At 38.2% G+C, this 19083-nt stretch overlaps 1 protein-coding gene and 1 long non-coding RNA gene across 2 annotated transcripts in view; one reads left to right on the top strand and one right to left on the bottom strand.

The window, feature by feature from the left end:
* The window catches only part of PCSK5 (proprotein convertase subtilisin/kexin type 5), a 300051-nt gene that overhangs the window by 18806 nt on the left and 262162 nt on the right, over window positions 1–19083 (bottom strand). Inside the window, exons 25-27 of the mRNA XM_084628879.1 lie at window positions 13671–13713; window positions 11412–11554; window positions 9508–9708 (exon numbers count right to left, since the gene is read on the bottom strand). Coding sequence (XP_084485005.1) covers window positions 9508–9708; window positions 11412–11554; window positions 13671–13713 — 387 coding nt within the window. The remainder of the gene's footprint in view (window positions 1–9507; window positions 9709–11411; window positions 11555–13670; window positions 13714–19083) is intronic.
* The window catches only part of LOC311520929, a 56449-nt gene continuing 38352 nt past the window's right edge, over window positions 987–19083 (top strand). The window contains exons 1-2 of the long non-coding RNA XR_014711732.1: window positions 987–1073; window positions 18063–18172. This is a non-coding gene — a long non-coding RNA (uncharacterized lncRNA). The remainder of the gene's footprint in view (window positions 1074–18062; window positions 18173–19083) is intronic.

Genomic DNA, 19083 nt, shown 5'->3' on the forward strand with positions numbered 1-19083 from the left:
TTATTTGGACACAGTGGAACACTTTCAACAGGACAGATTGAGAAAGTCCTTCTCCAGAATATCCCATAGCTGAGTGACTAGGGCACCTTTTTGTAATACTAGGAGATCCAAGTGCAACTCCCTTCTCTAAATCAAGCAGAGAAGGTGATTGAACCCGAGGCCTCCTACATATATTTACTGAACATCTCTGACTTCTTAGGCTTCAGTTGTCAGCAGCTGGAGCTGGGACTGCGTGCCTCTGCCCCGCAGCTGCAGCCAGGGCTGGGTGCTTCCCTTGCAGCTTCTCAGGGCCGTGGATATGCCCCCATGGCTGTGGTTAGAGCCGGGACTATGTACTCCTGTCCTGCAGTTGCAGCCAGCTCTGGAGCCGGTGCTGTACGTCCTCCCTGTGACTGCGGCCACTGGAGCTGGGGCTATGCCCCTCCCACGCCCATGGCAGGGGGACTTCGCCTGTCAGTCCCCACCCCTGGGACTTCAGCTGTCATTCCTTCTCCCCGCCACAGCCCTAGCCACCCCGGTTATTTTTAATAAAGTCAGATACAGGTCACGGGCACGTTAAAAAAAAAATTCACAGGAGTCTGTGACCTGTCTGTGAGTTTTACTAAAAATAACCCTGACAAAATCTTAACCTTAATTATGAGACAAGGAAACAAGGAGGGATGGATCAGTTCTTCTTATATCCTTTATAATCTTAAACACTAGATTAATCCCCTTCTAACTTTTCTTCTTTCCAGTTTTAATAGTCTTAGTTTATCATACCTCTCACCAACCTCCTTGTACTTATCCAGATATATTCCTTGTTAGCAACAGCAAAGGTATGGTGCCCGAAACAGAGCTCAGTACTATATACCACCAGCAAACACTGTATTGTTTTCTATCCCTAGCTCTCCTCCCAGGTTGGCTGGGAGAGTGTTAACTATCTCTCCGTGAGTAGAGGAAAGTCCACAGCTGTATGCCTTTAGTGCATGCACTGTCAGAGTAGTAGGGCTGGACCAGCTGTGATGGATTAAGCTACTCTCCCAACACACTATAAGAGAACTGGACTGTAATACACTGAAACTGGCCAGTTAGGGGTAGGTAAACCTTTTGCAGGGTGGGTATGGGGAAAGCTTTTTGATTCAAACTTTAGCTTCATAGAGTTATTCATTTTAGTTAGGTTTATATAGAGTCTAGGATTCAGGAAGCCTTACTATATAACCTTGAAAGGCAATGTTTGTTTCTTTGAGCTAGGCCCTGAAAAACTGGGTTTGGCAGTCAGTAGGACTTCAAGATCCTTGGTTACTGATCTTACACTTATACAGGGTTACCTTGGTCTTGTCTCACACCCAAGCAGCTTCTGTGTTTGTTTTGTGCTACACACTGCGGCAGATGTTCCACTGGGCTATGTATGATAATTCCTTTTCTCTGAGGGGCTTGCAATTTCAGTACCCATTACCATCTATGAAATTCTAACTTTTAACAGTATATATTATTGTACACTTATCTAAGCTGTCAGATTGCCCAGCACACTTAAAAGCCAGCTGGAGTCTCTCTCAACTGCCTGGATGTTACTAATCAAAACAACTTAAAGAAATCAGCAAACTTCACTCTAGCTTCCCTAATTGTTAAGACTATAGTGGTCTTGACAGACCTCTAAGAACCTCACTCATGACTCCTCTTCATTTTGAGGAGCAGCAATTCACTACAATTGGTTTTTTATAAGACTTTGCCCCTTTTGTTCATAGTTATTCACTTTCTTAATGTTTTATTGTGGACTTGAACAAGCCCTTTTCAGAATACCAAGTAAAATGTGTTTATTAGGCCATGTTTGTTTAGTATTTTTTAAAAAATACTCTGAAAATGTTAGGTATGATTTTCTTACATGAAGTGATCCTATTGGGTTATATTTTTTCAGGCTTTTTATTCTCCTATCCTTAAATATACTGTATCATTTTCTCTTATATTGAGGTGAGACCCACTGGTCTGCAAATCCTCTCATCTCTCTTGGTTCCTTCTTTTTAAAGTAAGCCCCACATTAGCCACACTGTGATCATCAGGAAGAATTGTTGATATATTCCATAGCCATGTTGTTAAATAAGAATGTTTCTCACTTTATTTACCTCAGAAATCTCACATGAACTGAATACTATCTGTTTCTGGAATCTATTGCATTTGCATTTCTAAGGTCATTCTATCTATCCTTTTTTAGCACTTTCAGTCTTTCTCAAGGCTACAATGATTTCCCACAGAAATTGTCTGAGATTTTCTTGAATCAAGATGGAATACAAAATGTTATGTAACTTCTCAGCAGCCACATATGCACTGATGTCTTTTATATTTTATTTCCTTTGAAAACCTTCTGTAGACAGGGCAAACTGTTAAGTGTTGTCATTTAATACCAGTTATGAAGAGAAAAAAGGAAAACAGAAATATAGCTGTAGTAGCAACTTCCAAGATTATGGGGCCCTAATCCTGACTGAGGACTTGGGGTAACATAAATAATAAATAGCAATTAGATAAGGCTAAGACAGAGACTAATAACTGCTGAGAAATGTTTATGGAGAAATTTCTTGAAAACATTTAACTGTTTACAATTAAGAAATACCAACTTTCATTTACAATTAAGTATTTCAGCGATCAAGATTACAGTTTCATGTTTGTTTTTCTTGGCAACATTTGTGACAGTCATTCTTTGCAATACATTACAGTCTCCACCAGAGGGGAATATGCACAAGCAGTTAAGCTTTTACGATATTTTGCCTGGGACATAGAAGAAAATTTCTATAGTCCAGTCACTCTAGCTTATAACTTTCCAGTCAGAAATAAATACTTAAACACTCAACTTGAGGGTTCTCTTCCTAGCACCGATATGAAAAGCTTGTAATTAATTGGGCCTGTTTGAATTCTGAATCGAGTTCTCCCAGCTTCAAAACTGCCATTTATTTTAATAGTAGCAGTTGGATCCTCATTTTGAAAAAAACAATAGTCTGGGTGATGCCCTAAATATCCTTCAAAACAAGTAAATATACTGCAGAAGATTTTGTGGTAGACCCACAAGCACCTGCCATGATGGGACCAATGCTTTTTTTTTGCATAGAACAGTCTTGAAAAGTTGTCAAGAAAATGTACTAGCCTAGGGACAAAATGTATTTATTGGCCTTTGCTCTGATGATAATGAGAAACCAGATGGCCAGTTCTGCCACACAGTAATATTTTACTTGTCACTGACCCATTACTTACTCATTCTGGGCATGTGGGCAAGTAGAATTCTTCTGTAAGGAAGTGGTAGAATTAGTTAGATATTTAGTGGAGGAGTTGTATCTTTGAAGTAAAAAGGGTGATGAGACTACAAAAAAGAATTGCAAGCTCTGGCTGTTAGCCTTGCATTCTGACCTACTGTACCCCTCAATAGTTATGTTAGACCAAGCAGTAAATGAGACCAGCTCATGACTGCTTGGCCAGCTGTTACCTGTATCTGGAGGATTCCTCCTTGTGCTCTGGAATCTAAGCTTTCATTTAAAAATTGAAATCTCAAGTCCTTATGGTTGCAAAGAAAACATTAAATATGTGAGCCAGATGTCCACTATTGCAATGACGTTTGCTAATTCAGCAGACAGCCTGAAATAATAGGTCAGTCAGAGAGAAGCGTGGATTGCCCTTATTCATATATATGAAATGTTTACTCTGAAGATTAGTGATGATAATGAGTACTTGTGGCACCTTAGAGACTAACCAATTTATTTGAGCATAAGCTTTTGTGAGCTACAGCTCACTTCAGAGGATGCATACTGTGGAAAGTACAGAAGATCTTTTTATACACACAAACCATGAAAAAATGGGTGTTTACCACTACAAAAGGTTTTCTCTCCCCCCACCTGACTCTCCTGCTGGTAATAGCTTATCTAAAGTGATCACTCTCCTTACAATGTGTATGATAATCAAGTTGGGCCATTTCCAGCACAAATCCAGGTTTTTTCCCCACCCCCCCCACAAACCCACTCTCCTGTTGGTAATAGCTTATCTAAAGTGATCAGCCCACCTTGATTATCATACACATTGTAAGGAGAGTGATCACTTTAGATAAGCTATTACCAGCAGGAGAGTGGGGTGGGGGGAGAGAAAACCTTTTGTAGTGGTAAACACCCATTTTTTCATGGTTTGTGTGTATAAAAAGATCTTCTGAACTTTCCACAGTATGCATCCGATGAAGTGAGCTGTAGCTCTCGAAAGCTTATGCTCAAATAAATTGGTTAGTCTCTAAGGTGCCACAAGTACTCCTTTTCTTTTTTCGAATACAGACTAACATGGCTGTTACTCTGAAACCTGTCATTGATGATAATGTTTACTACTTCACTGCTGGTTTAAAAAAATGCAAAAAAAACTTTTTCAGACCTTCAGAGCTTGGATGATTTTGCAGAAACTAAAATGTCACACATGTAAGCTTCCATTAGGGCCAAAATCTGCCCCAATACCATGTTAATTCTTGTTTCCTTCATCAGTAAAGGTAAACAATTTATAAATATTTTCAGCTTCACTCCCCATTGCAGAAACTAAGGAATTGACTTGTACTTTTTCCACTTTCTGAGTTAAGCTTTATTGCAGTTTGGGATACGTGGTAGCATTCCATCCATTCAGGCCACTCCATGAGCTTATCAAACTGAAAGTTTTATGAAGGTCTGAACTTTGGTTTTCTTCCTTTCTTATTTATGCTAGTTCAAAATATGTCAGTCTACCTCTGACAACAGGACATGGGACAATGATAAACAATCACAGTAAGCATTGATTTCTTTTAACACTGAACAAGGAAGTTTGTTCGAAGGAAAATAACAGTGGGTGGTATCCTGACCACGTTGGAGTATTGAAGTCAAGCGTCCCTAAAGTTACTTTTTTATCTTTCTCGTGCTTCTACTAAAGATTTCCCTTTAGCATCATCTATTACAGAGGTAAAGAAAAAGTACACCTATCCTTAAAGATATTCAATGTAATCTTTCACAGTGAGTGAAAGTAAATTTTGAAGCTCCTTGAATGCCGGCTCACTTGCTTTCAAGAATGCAGGTGTGTCTGAAGAGAGATTGGTTTAAACGCATTCAAATTAGCTACTTAGCTGTATGGTAGAGCTCTATATGGGATTATATTTAGTCCTGCTCCTGCTATTATGGCGGTGGGATCTGTAGGATCCCAGACCTGCCGCAGGGCTCTACAATAGTCCCGTGCAGGGCTCTCCAGTCCATTCTTTGGTCTTTCTCATGTGGCTAGGGAGCCACAGCAGAGTTCTCATTAATGCATGGTCAGTTTTTCTGTGATCCCTGACCTGCTCATTAGTTTTTACCTTGTGCTTATGCACACAACAATCCTTCACACCTGTGCAGTGTAGGATCAAGTGATTGTATTCACGTTTATAAAAGCCACCTATGGACTCAGTACATTTGTTTTCTCTGTTTGGGGACCACATTTATTTATTCTCATATATAGAGAGAAGGGATTTAAATAGTTAATTTGTTCCAGTTCCTGATATCAAACTGGCTGCCCACCCACATTTGCAATTACTCTCCTTTGCTTCCTAATTGAAAATATAGCAGTTTGTGCTAAAGAAAACTTGATTTTTTTTTTGTGAATTTTTTTTTTGTAAACCCAAAGTCAAAAACATGCAATACATTGCTGCAGTGACGAACATAGAAGGAGCTGTACTGCCAGGGTTGTAACCATGTGTACATTACTTTTAGAAGGTGACCTGTTTGGTCTGTACGCTGTGTAGTAAGGATGTGATTTGAATGAGAGCCAGTTTTTTCCAGTGGGGATGCTGTTTAGTTTGTTAGATTTTATTCTGTTTATGGCACTGGCCTTGCAAAAATGATACTGCCCTGAATAAAAATACATAAAATAGACCACATATCTCGAAAAGCTAATTACAATTAAATAGACATGATAAAACATAATGAAAACAATATACAGAGGTAATAAAATACTAGAACCTATCCCATCTCAAAGACTTATGAGAATTATAAATTCAAGGGTACTAGTAGGTTAGGTGAGAAGTAAGTCACAACCCCCAGTAACCATTAATTCCCAAGCTGGTTATCACATAACAGCCACAAGATTAATTTAACGAATGAATGCCTCGAATAAAAAATCTGTATGCAACTCCAATGGGGATGATGAAAAATATGTATAGGTTAGTGAATAAGTGTTGCTTGCCTCTGACAGAGTTACATTTCACATATGGATGCTATTTAAAAAGGTCCCCTACCTCCTTCTATGGTGCTAAATCCTCCTCTGTAGATATCATAAAATTTTCCATCTAGATTTCTTTTTCCTCCTCTCCCCCTTATTCCATATTCCCCATCTCTCTGCCTTATCCATTAGTCCCTATCCCCTCACTAGTCTCACATCTTTCCAGATACACCACAAAATGCACACCTAGAGCCAGATCCTTAGTTGGTGTAAATCAACATAGCTACATTGAAGTTAATGGACCTATAAGGAATTGTACGAGCTGGCATGTAATTCCTATAATCCTTTAATTTCTGAATATTTTGTTTTCTCTCCACCAACCCTCTGTTAACATGTTATATTTTTTAATTCTTGTTGTTTAATATGGTATTTAGGGAAAGAAAAAAGTGCTCAGACACATGCAGCTGGTGTAAGGCTTCTAGTACACTTCTCAGTGGCTTCTTTTTGGATGCTACTTCCGTTCTGTGTTACAATGTGTGATATGAGTTGTACTGGCTATACTTACCTCACATAATTAATGACTAATTTTGTTTTGAAATGATTTGCATGTGAAGAAGCATGTACTCCATGTTGAATCTATAACAGAAACATTTCCTTTGCACCTCTCAAAAGAATACGGTAGGCTACACTGTATGACTGAGGAGCATACAAGCTCAGGGTGTGGTATTTCCAGTGAACTGGCAAAATTAAGACCCGATTTCAGCTTGCAAAATGTCTAGTCCGGTTGATAGGGTGTGTGTAATCACTTGGTGAATCAAGCCTACACTAGTATGTCTCCTGGCTCCCAAAGTCATTTCATCATCTGGTACACCAGATAAAATACAGATGTTTTGAGCTACAAACAGAGAGCTCAACCATTTTTTTCCCTTGGCTTGCCTTTCCTTTTAAATGTCTGGAAGCCATACAAGCGCTGTTTCCTCATTTCAGGCCTTGATATGATTTATTAACAAATTCTCAGTTTGGAATTGAATTGTTAGCCCACCAGAGTACCCACAAAAAAAGTATAATTTTAGAAAGTTTTTATATACACACTGTCTTAGTCTTTGGTCTGTGTGCTCATGAAAATTCATGTTTCTGGTCTTTCATTTATTCTCACACAAGAAATGGAAGTGAAGGTTAGACATACAAAAAATGTATACTCTACACCCAGAAAGCGATTTTAATCCTGACCTAGCTACATCAATCTCTCAAAATGTAAATAAATTCTGCCTTCCCATTGACTTATCTCTTAGCATGCTCTGGTATGCTGCCCCTTAACTTGTTTGTCTAGGAGCCAAACTGAGACAACAGTTTTTTGTCTCATGAGACTCAAATGGTTGGTTATGAACCAACTTGTCCAATATGAATGGTCAATTAAGTTACAAAATCCACTGTAACATTCTCAACTACATTGTCTCAGACATAGTCCAGCAGAGATGAAGGTAATGGCATTGTTATTTGTGAGCTGAGTTCAAGGTCCAACACACCTCAGCCACAACCTTGCCTGCATTCACTTTAGCATACTTTTTAATAGAGAAAGATTGTTCAAAGGCACTTGTGGTAGTTATTGAATTAAGCTATGGGGGTTTGGGGATTTTGCCTAGATTGCCACCCTAATGAACATGACACAGCTAGCTGTGTATTTTGTTTGGTTATAGCAGGGAGTGGGAGTGAAGTGACTTGAGGTTTTTATTCTGTCACTGACTCACTGTGTGACCTGGGACATGTCATTTTACCTGTAGCTCAGTCCTGAATGAATGGGAATCAAATGGAAATATTACTTACTTGCTTGGTGAAACAAAACGAGATCCTCAGATGAGACAAATTTCCTGTGTCATTATTTATTCATAGTTATAGATAATTGTAACCAGAAGAAAGCATCTAGATGCCAAATAAAAGCAAATTCAGGGCCTCTACTTATATCGCTTTTGCAGATAAGAAATATGCTTCTGTTGGGCACAACACCTCTGAATGGATAGGAAGTACATTCGTTTGGAAACATTAGACAATAATTAGAGATGAGCTACTAGTGGGAACATTTTCTTGTTGCTGCCAACACCATCTGGCAGAAGGATTATATAGATGTTAGTTAATGGCAAGGCCATGTAGATCTCAGGACAGCCATTCTTGTATTTGCTCTTTTAAATCCATATAAATACATTTGAATCAAAAGCAAATTTTCATTTGACTATATTTGTGACTCTCATGTTCACTTTCAATGAGCATCTGAGCACTTGAGCTTTACTAATTTGAATGCTCACACAGGATGAAATTCACATTCATTCCAAGGGTCAGTAGCAGGCCTATGCTTCATTGAAGTCCTACTTAGTTCCTGGTGTGGGACTTACACCGTGCAGAGGACTTGTGCTGGGCCTCTGCACGGCAGTGAATTTAATTTTAAAAAGCCTATTTTAAAGCTTGTTTACAAATATTCACAAAAAGTGAATACATAAAATTCACAAGTAGCGCTGCTTTGATTTGATGCATAAATCATGCAAACTGGGAATAAAACAATCCCAACACAGTACATAGTGCAAATTACCAATAGTCACTAGGAATTGTTCATTAATCATCTACAGATTAAGAATTATTTGCTGAAGAAATATGTAAATAATTTTACAGTGAACAAATGTGAAAGTACTGTGATCTGCTTGCAGGTAGTTCATGAAAACAAAAAAGATATAAAATGATGTATTTGCAACAAATCATTTGCTCTGCTCCAGTAATTATGATAAAACTCATCAATAGCATTTTGCATTTCAAAATGTTTCACGGACATTAATTAATAACTTGCCATGATCTTGTGGGAGTAAAAATATTATCTCCATTGTATAAATGGGGAATCCGAGACAGAGAGAGTTGAAGTGACTTCGGGCAGTCACAGATGAAGCTAATGGCAGAGCCACGGCTAGAATTCAAGAACTCCAGCTCCAAATCCTATGTTCAGTCCATTAGATCATTATGGTTATTCTTAAATTTGATCCATTAAATTACTTACAATATACTCTATACTTCATTCAAAGTGAAATTCAACCCTGTTCAGGGAGCCAACACAGGGCCTCAAAAATAGGGCCTAAACTGGATTTAAATTGTGCATAAGCCTTGGACTCTCTGCCGAAGGGTGAATTCCACCCTCTGTGACCAGATTTATATTCATAGTCCTTATGATTCCTTAACTTCACAATCTACTTAGATATGCGGTAGTTTTATCCAACCTATAGGACCTTGGAAAAAAGGGGTTGGATGCCTTTCTAAACATTTCTAATCATAATAGTCCATGGGGTGAAATAAAAGGGATCAAAGGATCTAGCAACATACCATTCCAGAATTTCCCCTCCACTACCATGTTTTTTGGATTCACACACTTCCCGTGGAGTAGCTGTAAATTCTGTTTGCAGCTGGTGCAGTCATCAAAGTTGAGCCCGTCACATGTTGCACAGGTCCTATGGCACTCTTCACATTCTGCAAAGTCCTCATCACTGTAGAAACCTGCTCTGCAGTCATTCACACATTCCCCATCTACAACATAGAAAGCGCCTTTAAGTCATAGTATCGCTCACACATATCAAGAACCAGAAGATGAAGAAACGCTTTATACACCTATCCATTCTGGGTGTTGTGATGAACAGCAACATTAATAATACTGTGTGCTTGAGGATTATTAGTGAAGTTTAATCTCTAGTCTTCTTTATGCCGCTTCCAACCCCTGTTGGAAATTCAGGGATACATTTTGACAGATTGTGTGTAGTTTCAGTCATATGATTCCTACTAAAGCCAATTGGAAATGAACAAATTAAAGTCAATTGGGAATCCTGCAGCTGAGACCCATCACAGCTCCAAAACTGTATTCTTTAGATTCAGCACCCAAGATTAGACTTGTATATTTTGAATAATCCTGGCTACTTGAGATTGGGGAAGGTATATATCCCTGATCTCATTCTGAGGCAATTTAAGAAACACAAACAGAACAGTAGAATAGTGTGAAATTTTTGTTATGCCTCCCCCCTCCTCACCCCAGCCCCTGGTTTTAAATTTTATTGCAAACTTTACACTCAGCCCATGTCCTTATAGAAAACTTCACAAACCTTTCAAGCCATTCTCTACCAAGGTTTAAGTAGAGCTGAGTCTATCTCAAAATACTAACACTCACTATCTTATAAAAGTTTAGATCTAGATTTGAATTTCGTGATTGAACCCTAAGATCTGATTCCAGCAGATGTGTGGCCAATATTGAGTGAACCTGGGTTGATTCAGATCTTCAGCTACCACAGTGAAGGTGCTTGGATACCATGGTGATGTTCGGCAGTGTAAACACTAAAATAGTTAAGATAGATTCAGGGCTAGTTTGAGCAAATCTGAGGTTCCTTGCAAAGCCCAAAATTGAATTTGACTTCCTTCCAATGCACACAGTCACGTAGGGAGCAACAGGTCTTGTGTTTGCAATTGGACATACAAATGGTAATATATAGGTTTGCAGAGGGAGACAGGAGAAAAGTTGATAGGGCTTTCAAATTAAACAGGAGAATGGAGGAGCTTACAATGTACACCAGCAATGGTCATGGTAACCTTGAGGCAACCTTGGTCTCTCCTTTATCACGACAGAGCTTTCTGTCAGCGTGAAGCTGTGCTCCATAGCACCCAGAATTGGAGGGGTGAGTGTGCCATATGTTGGGGACTACCTGTAGCTCAGGTTTGGCAATATTGTCTGAATTAGTCCTGGTTGCTTCATAGTTTTACGAGGAATTCTTAGTTTTGTGTGAGTTTGATATGAAATTTAGTGGTTTTAACTGGGTTTTGCTCAGACAATTTGAGGTTTATTTGTTCAGACCTGAAAGTCAAAGTTAAGCTAGAATGTGCAAAGCCACACAAATTAAAAGCAAAGAAAAGGTTTGCTTCATTCTGTCAAACTAAAGCCACCTCATTTCACATAGCTCTATCAAATAGAAATCTTTTCCTGTACGTGCTCAAAGAGAGGGGATTGAAGCCAAACACTTGTTAAAAATAAAAATCCCGCTTGGAATTCATAGTCAAACATTTTGGGACCTTTGAACCAAAAGATCCCTTGGATTTACACAAAGGGCCTGTTTCTACAAGGTGTCCTCGATTCATATTGACGTCTATAGAGGATGCTCAGGAACCTCAGAGAATTAAGTCCAAATTTTGGCTTTTAGTGCAAATCGTTTTTGAGACGGCATATATATGTTACCTGTTACTTTGCTTACCTAAGAGATAAAAGCCTTTTTTACACCAGTAGCACTCATAGTTGTCACAGCTGATGCAGTTTTCATCACATTCTATACACTGAAGAGTACTCTCATCATTGTAGGTGTTCTCAGGGCAGTTCTTATAGCAATGCTGCTTATACCTAGTGACAGAACATTCTTAGTCAATTTAATAAGTCTGTGTGAGGTCATGGAGTTCATTTTTGTCAGTGTGGTGAACAGGCATAATTCCTAAGCAGATGTAATACAATTACTCACAAACTAAATAGCTACCTAGTTCAACACTACTCTACAAGCCAGGTTTGTTAATATTATGGTTCTCAAATATACTTGTAAAGTTTGATTTAAAAAAATTGATGCATACAATTGTGTGCCTAATTTGTACATTTATTGCAGTTGCTTGATAACTGGCCATCTGAACATGCATAACACCATATTTGTACAGACAGTCATATATGTGTATACACAGATTCATAGATCCACAAATTTTAAAGCCAGAAGAGACCGTTGTGATCGTCTAATCTGACTTCCTGCATAATAGAGGCCATAGGACTTTCTTGAATTAATTCCTGTTTCAAGTCCAATAGCTGCTGTTGAAATACAGCATGTCTTTTAGAAAAAGGTCCAATCTTGATTTTAAAATTTCCAGTGATCCAGTATCCAGTACCTTTGGTAAGTTGTTTCAATGGTTAATTAACCTTACTGTTAAAAATGTGTGTCTTATTTCTAATCTGAGGATGTCTAGCTTCAACTTCCAGCCATTGGATCTTGTTATACCTTTGCTAGATTGAAGAGCCTTCTACCATCAAATTTCTGTTTCTTATGTAGGTACTTATAATCAGAGGTCAAATAAATTCTTAACCTTCTCTTTGGTAGAATAAGTCAATTGAGCTCCTTGAGTCTATCACTATAAGGCATGTATTCTAATCTTTTAATCATTCTTGTAGGTCTTCTCTGAATCCTCTCCAATTTTTCAACCCCCTTCTTGAATTGTGATCACCAGAACTGGACACAGTATTTCAGCAGTGCCAAACACATAGGTAATATAACCTCCCTAATCCTACTCAATATTCCTCAGTTTATACGTGTAAGGATCACATTAGCCCTTTAATCTCAGTGTTACACTGGGAGCTCATGTTCAGCTCATTATCCACCATGGCCCCCCAAGTCTTTTTCAGAGTCACTCCTTCTACAGATAGAGTCCCCCTTTCTGTAGGTATGGCCCACATTCTTTGTTCCTAGATGTATGACCTTACATTTGGCCATATTGAAACACACATTGTTTGATTGCGTCCAGTTTAACAAGTGATCCAGATCACTCTGTATCAGTGACCTGTCCTCTTCATCATTTACTCCAATCTTTGTGTCACTTGCAAACTTTATCAGTGATGATTTCGTTTTCTTCCAAGTCATTGATAAAAATATTAAACAATGTATGGCCAAGAACTGATCTTTTCTGAAGTCCCTCTAGAAACATATGCTCAATGATGATTCCTTGTTTACAATTACATTTTGAGACCTATCAGCCAGTTTTTAATCTTGGATATTACTTAATCTACAGCATGAATGTTGAGGATTGTAATATGTATTTTCTAACTGCAACATTAAATTAGTCACAACTGCAAATACTTACTACTGGGCCCTGTAGATAGTGGATATCAGATGTAGCATATATGGGGATTAATCCTGGAATTTGCCAACTGGTAAATTTCCAGGATCCAGGTACCGAAAGACAAAGACTTCCTCAACACAGATGTGAGGCTGGATACTTGCCATTTTCAATAAAGTAAGGCTTTCCCCCAAGAAGGTAAACAGGTAGGCTATTGTTTGTTATGCCACTGGCTGCTCATCTCAACAGCTTGACAGCATTAGCGTGTTGGATCTGTTTATTGCCATCACTGAATATCAGATGTCAGGCATGAACCTGCTCCCTCTGGGGATTTTGCCATTGACTTAGGTAGGAGCAGGAAAAGACTAGAACAACCTGATTCCGCTTGGTGATAAATTTCCTCAACGCTTGTTATGGTCAGTGGGAGTTAAGGCCAAGGTGTTAAGTATCCTCAAGTGATAATACTTTGCTTTAGGGTTTGAGGGAGTCTCCCCCACACCTATCTTTGCCCCCCTTTTTAAAGTTCTTCAACCACCCTTCTTTGTTCAAGCAGCAACTAGAAGCTAACTGATATGGCATAACCTCCATTACCTTAGGGAGCATTGTTTTTGGTTCAGAAAATGTAATGACACTAAAAGAGTTGAACTTACATATAGTAATTGTGGATGCATGCTGTGCATATTCTTGGGTCACCTGGAATTAAAAAACAAAATTATATAAATGGTACTCTAATTTGAAAAACAAAATGCTATACGTGGCAAAGTTTAAAAATAAATTATTTTCTGACATTGCAGTTATGAGAGATGGGCCTGAACTGGAATCTCAGATCTGAATCCCCTTCAGTTTTGAAGTAATTTCTTCCCAAAACCAGATTCTGGCCTAAATTTTGAAGTGACTAGTGATTCGGAGCACCCAACTTATGACACCTTAAAGGGGCCAGCTCTTCATAAAACACTGAGAACCCATCTTCTGAAAATCAGGACCCTTCAAAGGGTCTTAGATTGGGCACCAAAAAGTTTAGAGACTCATAATCACAAGTCACTATTCAAAATGTGCTTTCGGCCTAATTCTAGTTACTATAAAGGGAAATTCTCAGCATGACATTTTTAAAAGCAATCTTTTAAAAAATATGAATAAGCACTGAAAGTTGCAAACCGTGATTTGCATGAATACATATCTGCAGACTCATGCAAATCAGGGTTTGCACACATACATTTGTGCCCAGGTCTTTGGGGTTAGAAGAATGTCTGTACAAGACTGCAAACACTATTTTGTGCGAATGCTTCTGATAACTTGATCAGATAGAATTACTACTGGAACATGAACATTCTCTGCTGTTTGCAATTGGTGCAGCAGAGAACAGACACAACAAGGTGTCATTATTCCCTGTCTTGTTTCAAATCAGACAGGGGTCCAGTTGGGGTCCCAAACGGACTATCCACCAGCTGTAGTTTGCCTGAGTGTGGTGTGCACCAGTCACATTCCCTCCCTACTCCTAACACACCAACTATGTCCTGGCCATGGTGTAGGAGCGGGCATATTTGGCTCTACACTCACTGGGGACTCTCCCACATGAAGGGAATTCTCACCTGGGTAGTTGCAGATGGTTTTGATGCCCTTTGCCTTACCTAAGCAACCCACCGGTAGCTGTGAATGGGCTGGAGAATTTGGAACACTAAACTTTCAGCATTTTAAAACAAGAAATATAAATATTGTAAATACGATTACAAGAAAGCTGTGTTTAAATTCCCAGAATGGGATGAAGACAGACCTGGAGCAAGAGATCAGCACAAGTCCAGTGTGTTTATAAACATTCTGCCATGAAATATATGTAAATTTGTTTCTGGTACTTCACAGTATGCTTAGGTCCAGATTTTTAATGACCCTACTTTAACCGTGTTGACAGTATTTCCTTGTACATAAACTGCACCTTGCAAATGCACATATACTAGCGAGGCACACACTTACCTGTTTTGCACATATACCTGACAAGTCATTATTGAAGCGTGAGGTTTTTCCCACAAAGATTGCATGCTTGTTGTAAATATGCTCCTTCATGTTTACAGAACAAATAACAAAAGCAACCACTTACTTCAGTATTCTTTGGATTAGGTTTTTCTAATGTTGATAAAGGAAAATACTATTAAAATATTTAAGTACTTTCTCTAGAAAGTAATTTTTTATCCTCAAGGTAAGGTATTTAATTTGCCCAGAGTTTCTTTTGCATGGTTTCTGAGAGCAGAAATGAGTTCTATAAGGAAATTTCCTCACAAAGACATTTTCTAAAATTGTTTGTTTTCCCTTCTAGTGTGTATGACATTTCTTCTTGGCACAGAGGTTTATGATAAATCAGGGTAGGCTAGTGTGTATATACTTATGTACAGAATATCAGGACGCCAGATATTTGGGTTTGTTGTTAATATTTCAGGTGAGGTACCACCAGTCCCAAGAAGTCATTGATGGAAACAGATAGGTATTGTCTCAAGAACATTCTGAGAATTTGTGGGGATCACTTGGAGTTTTACTTCCAAAGTCTTCAGATGCTCTCTCCCTTTCAGGAGTATATTAATTTGTTTTCATGTATAGGAGCTCTGTTTTCTCTGGCTCTGTGGGATGTTCTGGAGAAAGTGGTCTCTCTTGATTATCCACTTTTAGTTCTTTCTTTTGTTACCTATATTTGGCATTGCCTAAATAGATGTCTCCTAGACAAATTGAGAATATAATTACAAACATAGAATTTTTTTGGCTTTTAGTAAAGAGAACAGAAAGGTGAACATTAAATAAGTTAGTTGCTTAGGCAGATGTTTAAAAAAATGAATATTTAAAGAGCATTCCATTCTTGATCTTGTCAGGCAAGAGCGTATTCAAGGATAAAAGAGGAACCCTTCCTGAAACAGTGCTAGTCGCCAGCTTCTTACATTCCTGTGACGGTGGATGTGCTAATAGTAAATACCTTGTCAGGAGGCTATACCCATCTTTGGGAAAAGCTAACTTTAGACTGTTTCATTTGGAAGGTGTTTGGGTTTGAATCCTATATGGAGGCCTCCAGGGTGAGATCCGTTGGCAGATTTTCAAACTGCTAAAGCCGGAAGAAGAGTGTATCACGATTCAAGGAGGTCAAAGCAAAACTTACAGATGTTTTGTCTTCCCTTTGAAATGACTGGCAAACAGAGTTATGTATTTTTGCCATTTCTCTCTGATATCATAATTTGCTGAGCACCCTCAATGCTTGTTTACTCTATTGGGAGGGAAAGTTACTGAGCAACTCACAGGAATAGGCCCAGTAATTGTATACATGACAAAAGAATGGATATAAAAAGGGTCAGTGTTGATCATCATTGCTATGTAAGGTTTTGAGAACTTGGTTTCTGTTCACATCTTTCAGTAGATACTTATGTCTCCTCTCCTCTCCTTGTGTAATTATATAGCAGGGAACCACAACCTGTCAGAGGGACTTCTACAGCAGGCTGTTGAGCTACTATCTATCAAACTGTAAAAAGAAAATTATTACAGGGAATGCATGTCTGGAACTGTAGCTAGTGATAACGACCCCTCTGAAAACACACTAATCATTTAATTATTAATTTTTTTTGTCATTCAGAGGAAATTATGGGGTTATACTGTCAGGGGTAAAGTCATACTCATCTCAGTTCTTTCATTTTTTTCTAGTTAAAACTATTGGAGAATCCAATCATATATTCAGATTTGCAGCCTTTGTTAAACCAGTGTGACCCAAGTACAATTGTCTATTGATTTGGTCACTCCATTAAATCATTTGTTAGAACTTGCTACAACATTATTTGTTGTCTGAAAATTATGCCAATTAAAATGGATACTTTACTGTTCTATAGTTGGGCAGCTAAAGCTTCTGAGTTAAAACTGTTAATATGCTATGGACCTTGGATAAGAAAGAAATCCAAAAATTATAATTTTATCTGATGGCAGGCAGAAATAAAACATGGCTCACACGTAATCCTGTAATATTGAATTAGCCATTCAATACAGATCCTGCTTTATATCTTCCAAGTTGTTTGAAACCATCTTTGAGAGAGACCCTATTCTGGAAGAACTTATTAATTAAATTCTTCTCAAACATGGTTCCCTGAAAACTTGCCAGACTAATACTAGGCTCAATTCTTAGCTAAAACAAACATGAAAGGATTCTGAAACGGATGTCCATGTGTTCACATCATATTCAATCTGAATTTAAACATCCATGTGGGTAGCTATAAAAGGTCTGGGTCTCCAGAGAGTAAGCAAACCAGTAGAGGTCTCCGGTTTCAGGAATCTTTTTTGGCATGTGACTACTAATGATTGATCTGCATATTATCCTGATATTATCAGTGTTATTTCCAATTCTAGTGGTACTCACCCCACTTCTTTTGAAGCCAAAAGCAAAGCACCCATTGATTACAATGGGAGCAGGATTTAACCCATTCAAAATCTATGGTCAGATTGTGCCCTCAGTTATGTGTGCACAACTCCCATTGACTTCATTGACTTTGCGATTTTGTTACAGAGACGTTAGCTAAGTATTCATCACCTAGAGTTCATGGAGAAAGTCATTTGGTTTCCCTCCCACTTCGTAACCAACTGATTCCTTCCTCCCCGCCCCCCACTTTCTCTAGCACAATAAGGCTGGAGTAGAGACACTATTTGGTGTAAAAATAATCTCTGTTTTGATATAAGAAAAGTACATTAAAAGATTAACTGTTGGTCAAAAGTCAAAGACTCTAATTTCAATTGTAATTCTCTGGTTTGGGAAATTGTTTGGTGCCTTTTCTATTCCTGAAGAGAAGTACTGACATTCATGTTACAAGCATAATGGCGTTTTGCTGGAGGAGTATTTATGTTTGAATAAATAAAGTTAAACTGAAAGGGATTTGTAATATTACCATAGAGGCTTAAATAGATATTTATATGTGTTCATGCATATTAAAAATTAAGTCCAAAGGTGTTTTGAAAATCCTGGTGATGTTTCATTATGTCTGTTCACAGTGTTTAGCCGGGGTCTGATTCTGGAAACATTACTTACATTACAGGTCCTCTCTACTGAATTTCCCCCATTGAATATAATTACTCACTCAAGTAGTGCCATCAAATTAGAACCAGATCCTGAAATGACTCAAGAGTACACTTAACTTTATGCACTGTGAGTATAATTTTATGCACTTTTTGTTCTAGCTTTCCATTTGTTTATTAACTATCACTTTTTAATTAAATTGCTTGGAGGAAAAATTAATTGACTCGCCTTGAGCCTGCAATGTATTAAGCACACCCAGCTCCTCTTGCAATCAGAGGGAGATGAGGTATTCAGCGCCTGACATTATCAAGCCCTTGCTCTCCTTTTAAAATTTAATCAAAGGTAATGGCTAGAAATGATTTGATATTACACTATGGTCTTCCTTTAAGAATCAAGATTTTGTAATTGCTTAATTTCAAGTTATTGCTAGTTTTATTGCCTTTTATGTTTCTCTGAATAATATCATGAAATAATATGAAAACAGTACTGTAAGCTTTAATGTGTCACCGATGAGTATAGTTATATTTTACCACTCTAGAATTTTTTTTACTTTTACTTTATTGGCTCTCAGTTAAAACAACTGAAGCATACACTGCTCTCATAATGGGAATGTTGACTAGAGAGGGGCCCAAACCAAAATCCCAGCACCCAGGCAATCCCCAAACTTTGGGAAATATCAGACCCAAGATTTGTTGCTTGGGTCGTCTCTGTTTGTGTGAAAGGTTTGGTTTTTTTCTTCCATTTTTGTCCCAGTTTTCTTTTTTCATCTTTCTCTCTTCTGTCACACTATCTGTTCTATCTTCTTTCTCTTCCTTTTTTTCTTGATGCCATTTCACCTTTCTTTGGGTGGCCAGGACACCTGAGAGCCAGCCAGGTGAGAAAGGACATCAGCGTATAACAGCAAGAGAGAAGGCCAGATTCTGCTCTTAATTATGGTGCTATAACACAGGACTAACTTTAATTTTGATTACTGTGGTTTTATTTACAAAACAAAAAGAAAAAGACATGGTCTTTGCCCCAAAGATTATACAGTCTAATTT

The sequence above is a fragment of the Lepidochelys olivacea genome (assembly GCF_965140295.1).
Source record: "Lepidochelys olivacea isolate rLepOli2 genome assembly, chromosome: 5".
In the NCBI taxonomy this organism is placed as follows: domain Eukaryota; kingdom Metazoa; phylum Chordata; order Testudines; family Cheloniidae; genus Lepidochelys; species Lepidochelys olivacea.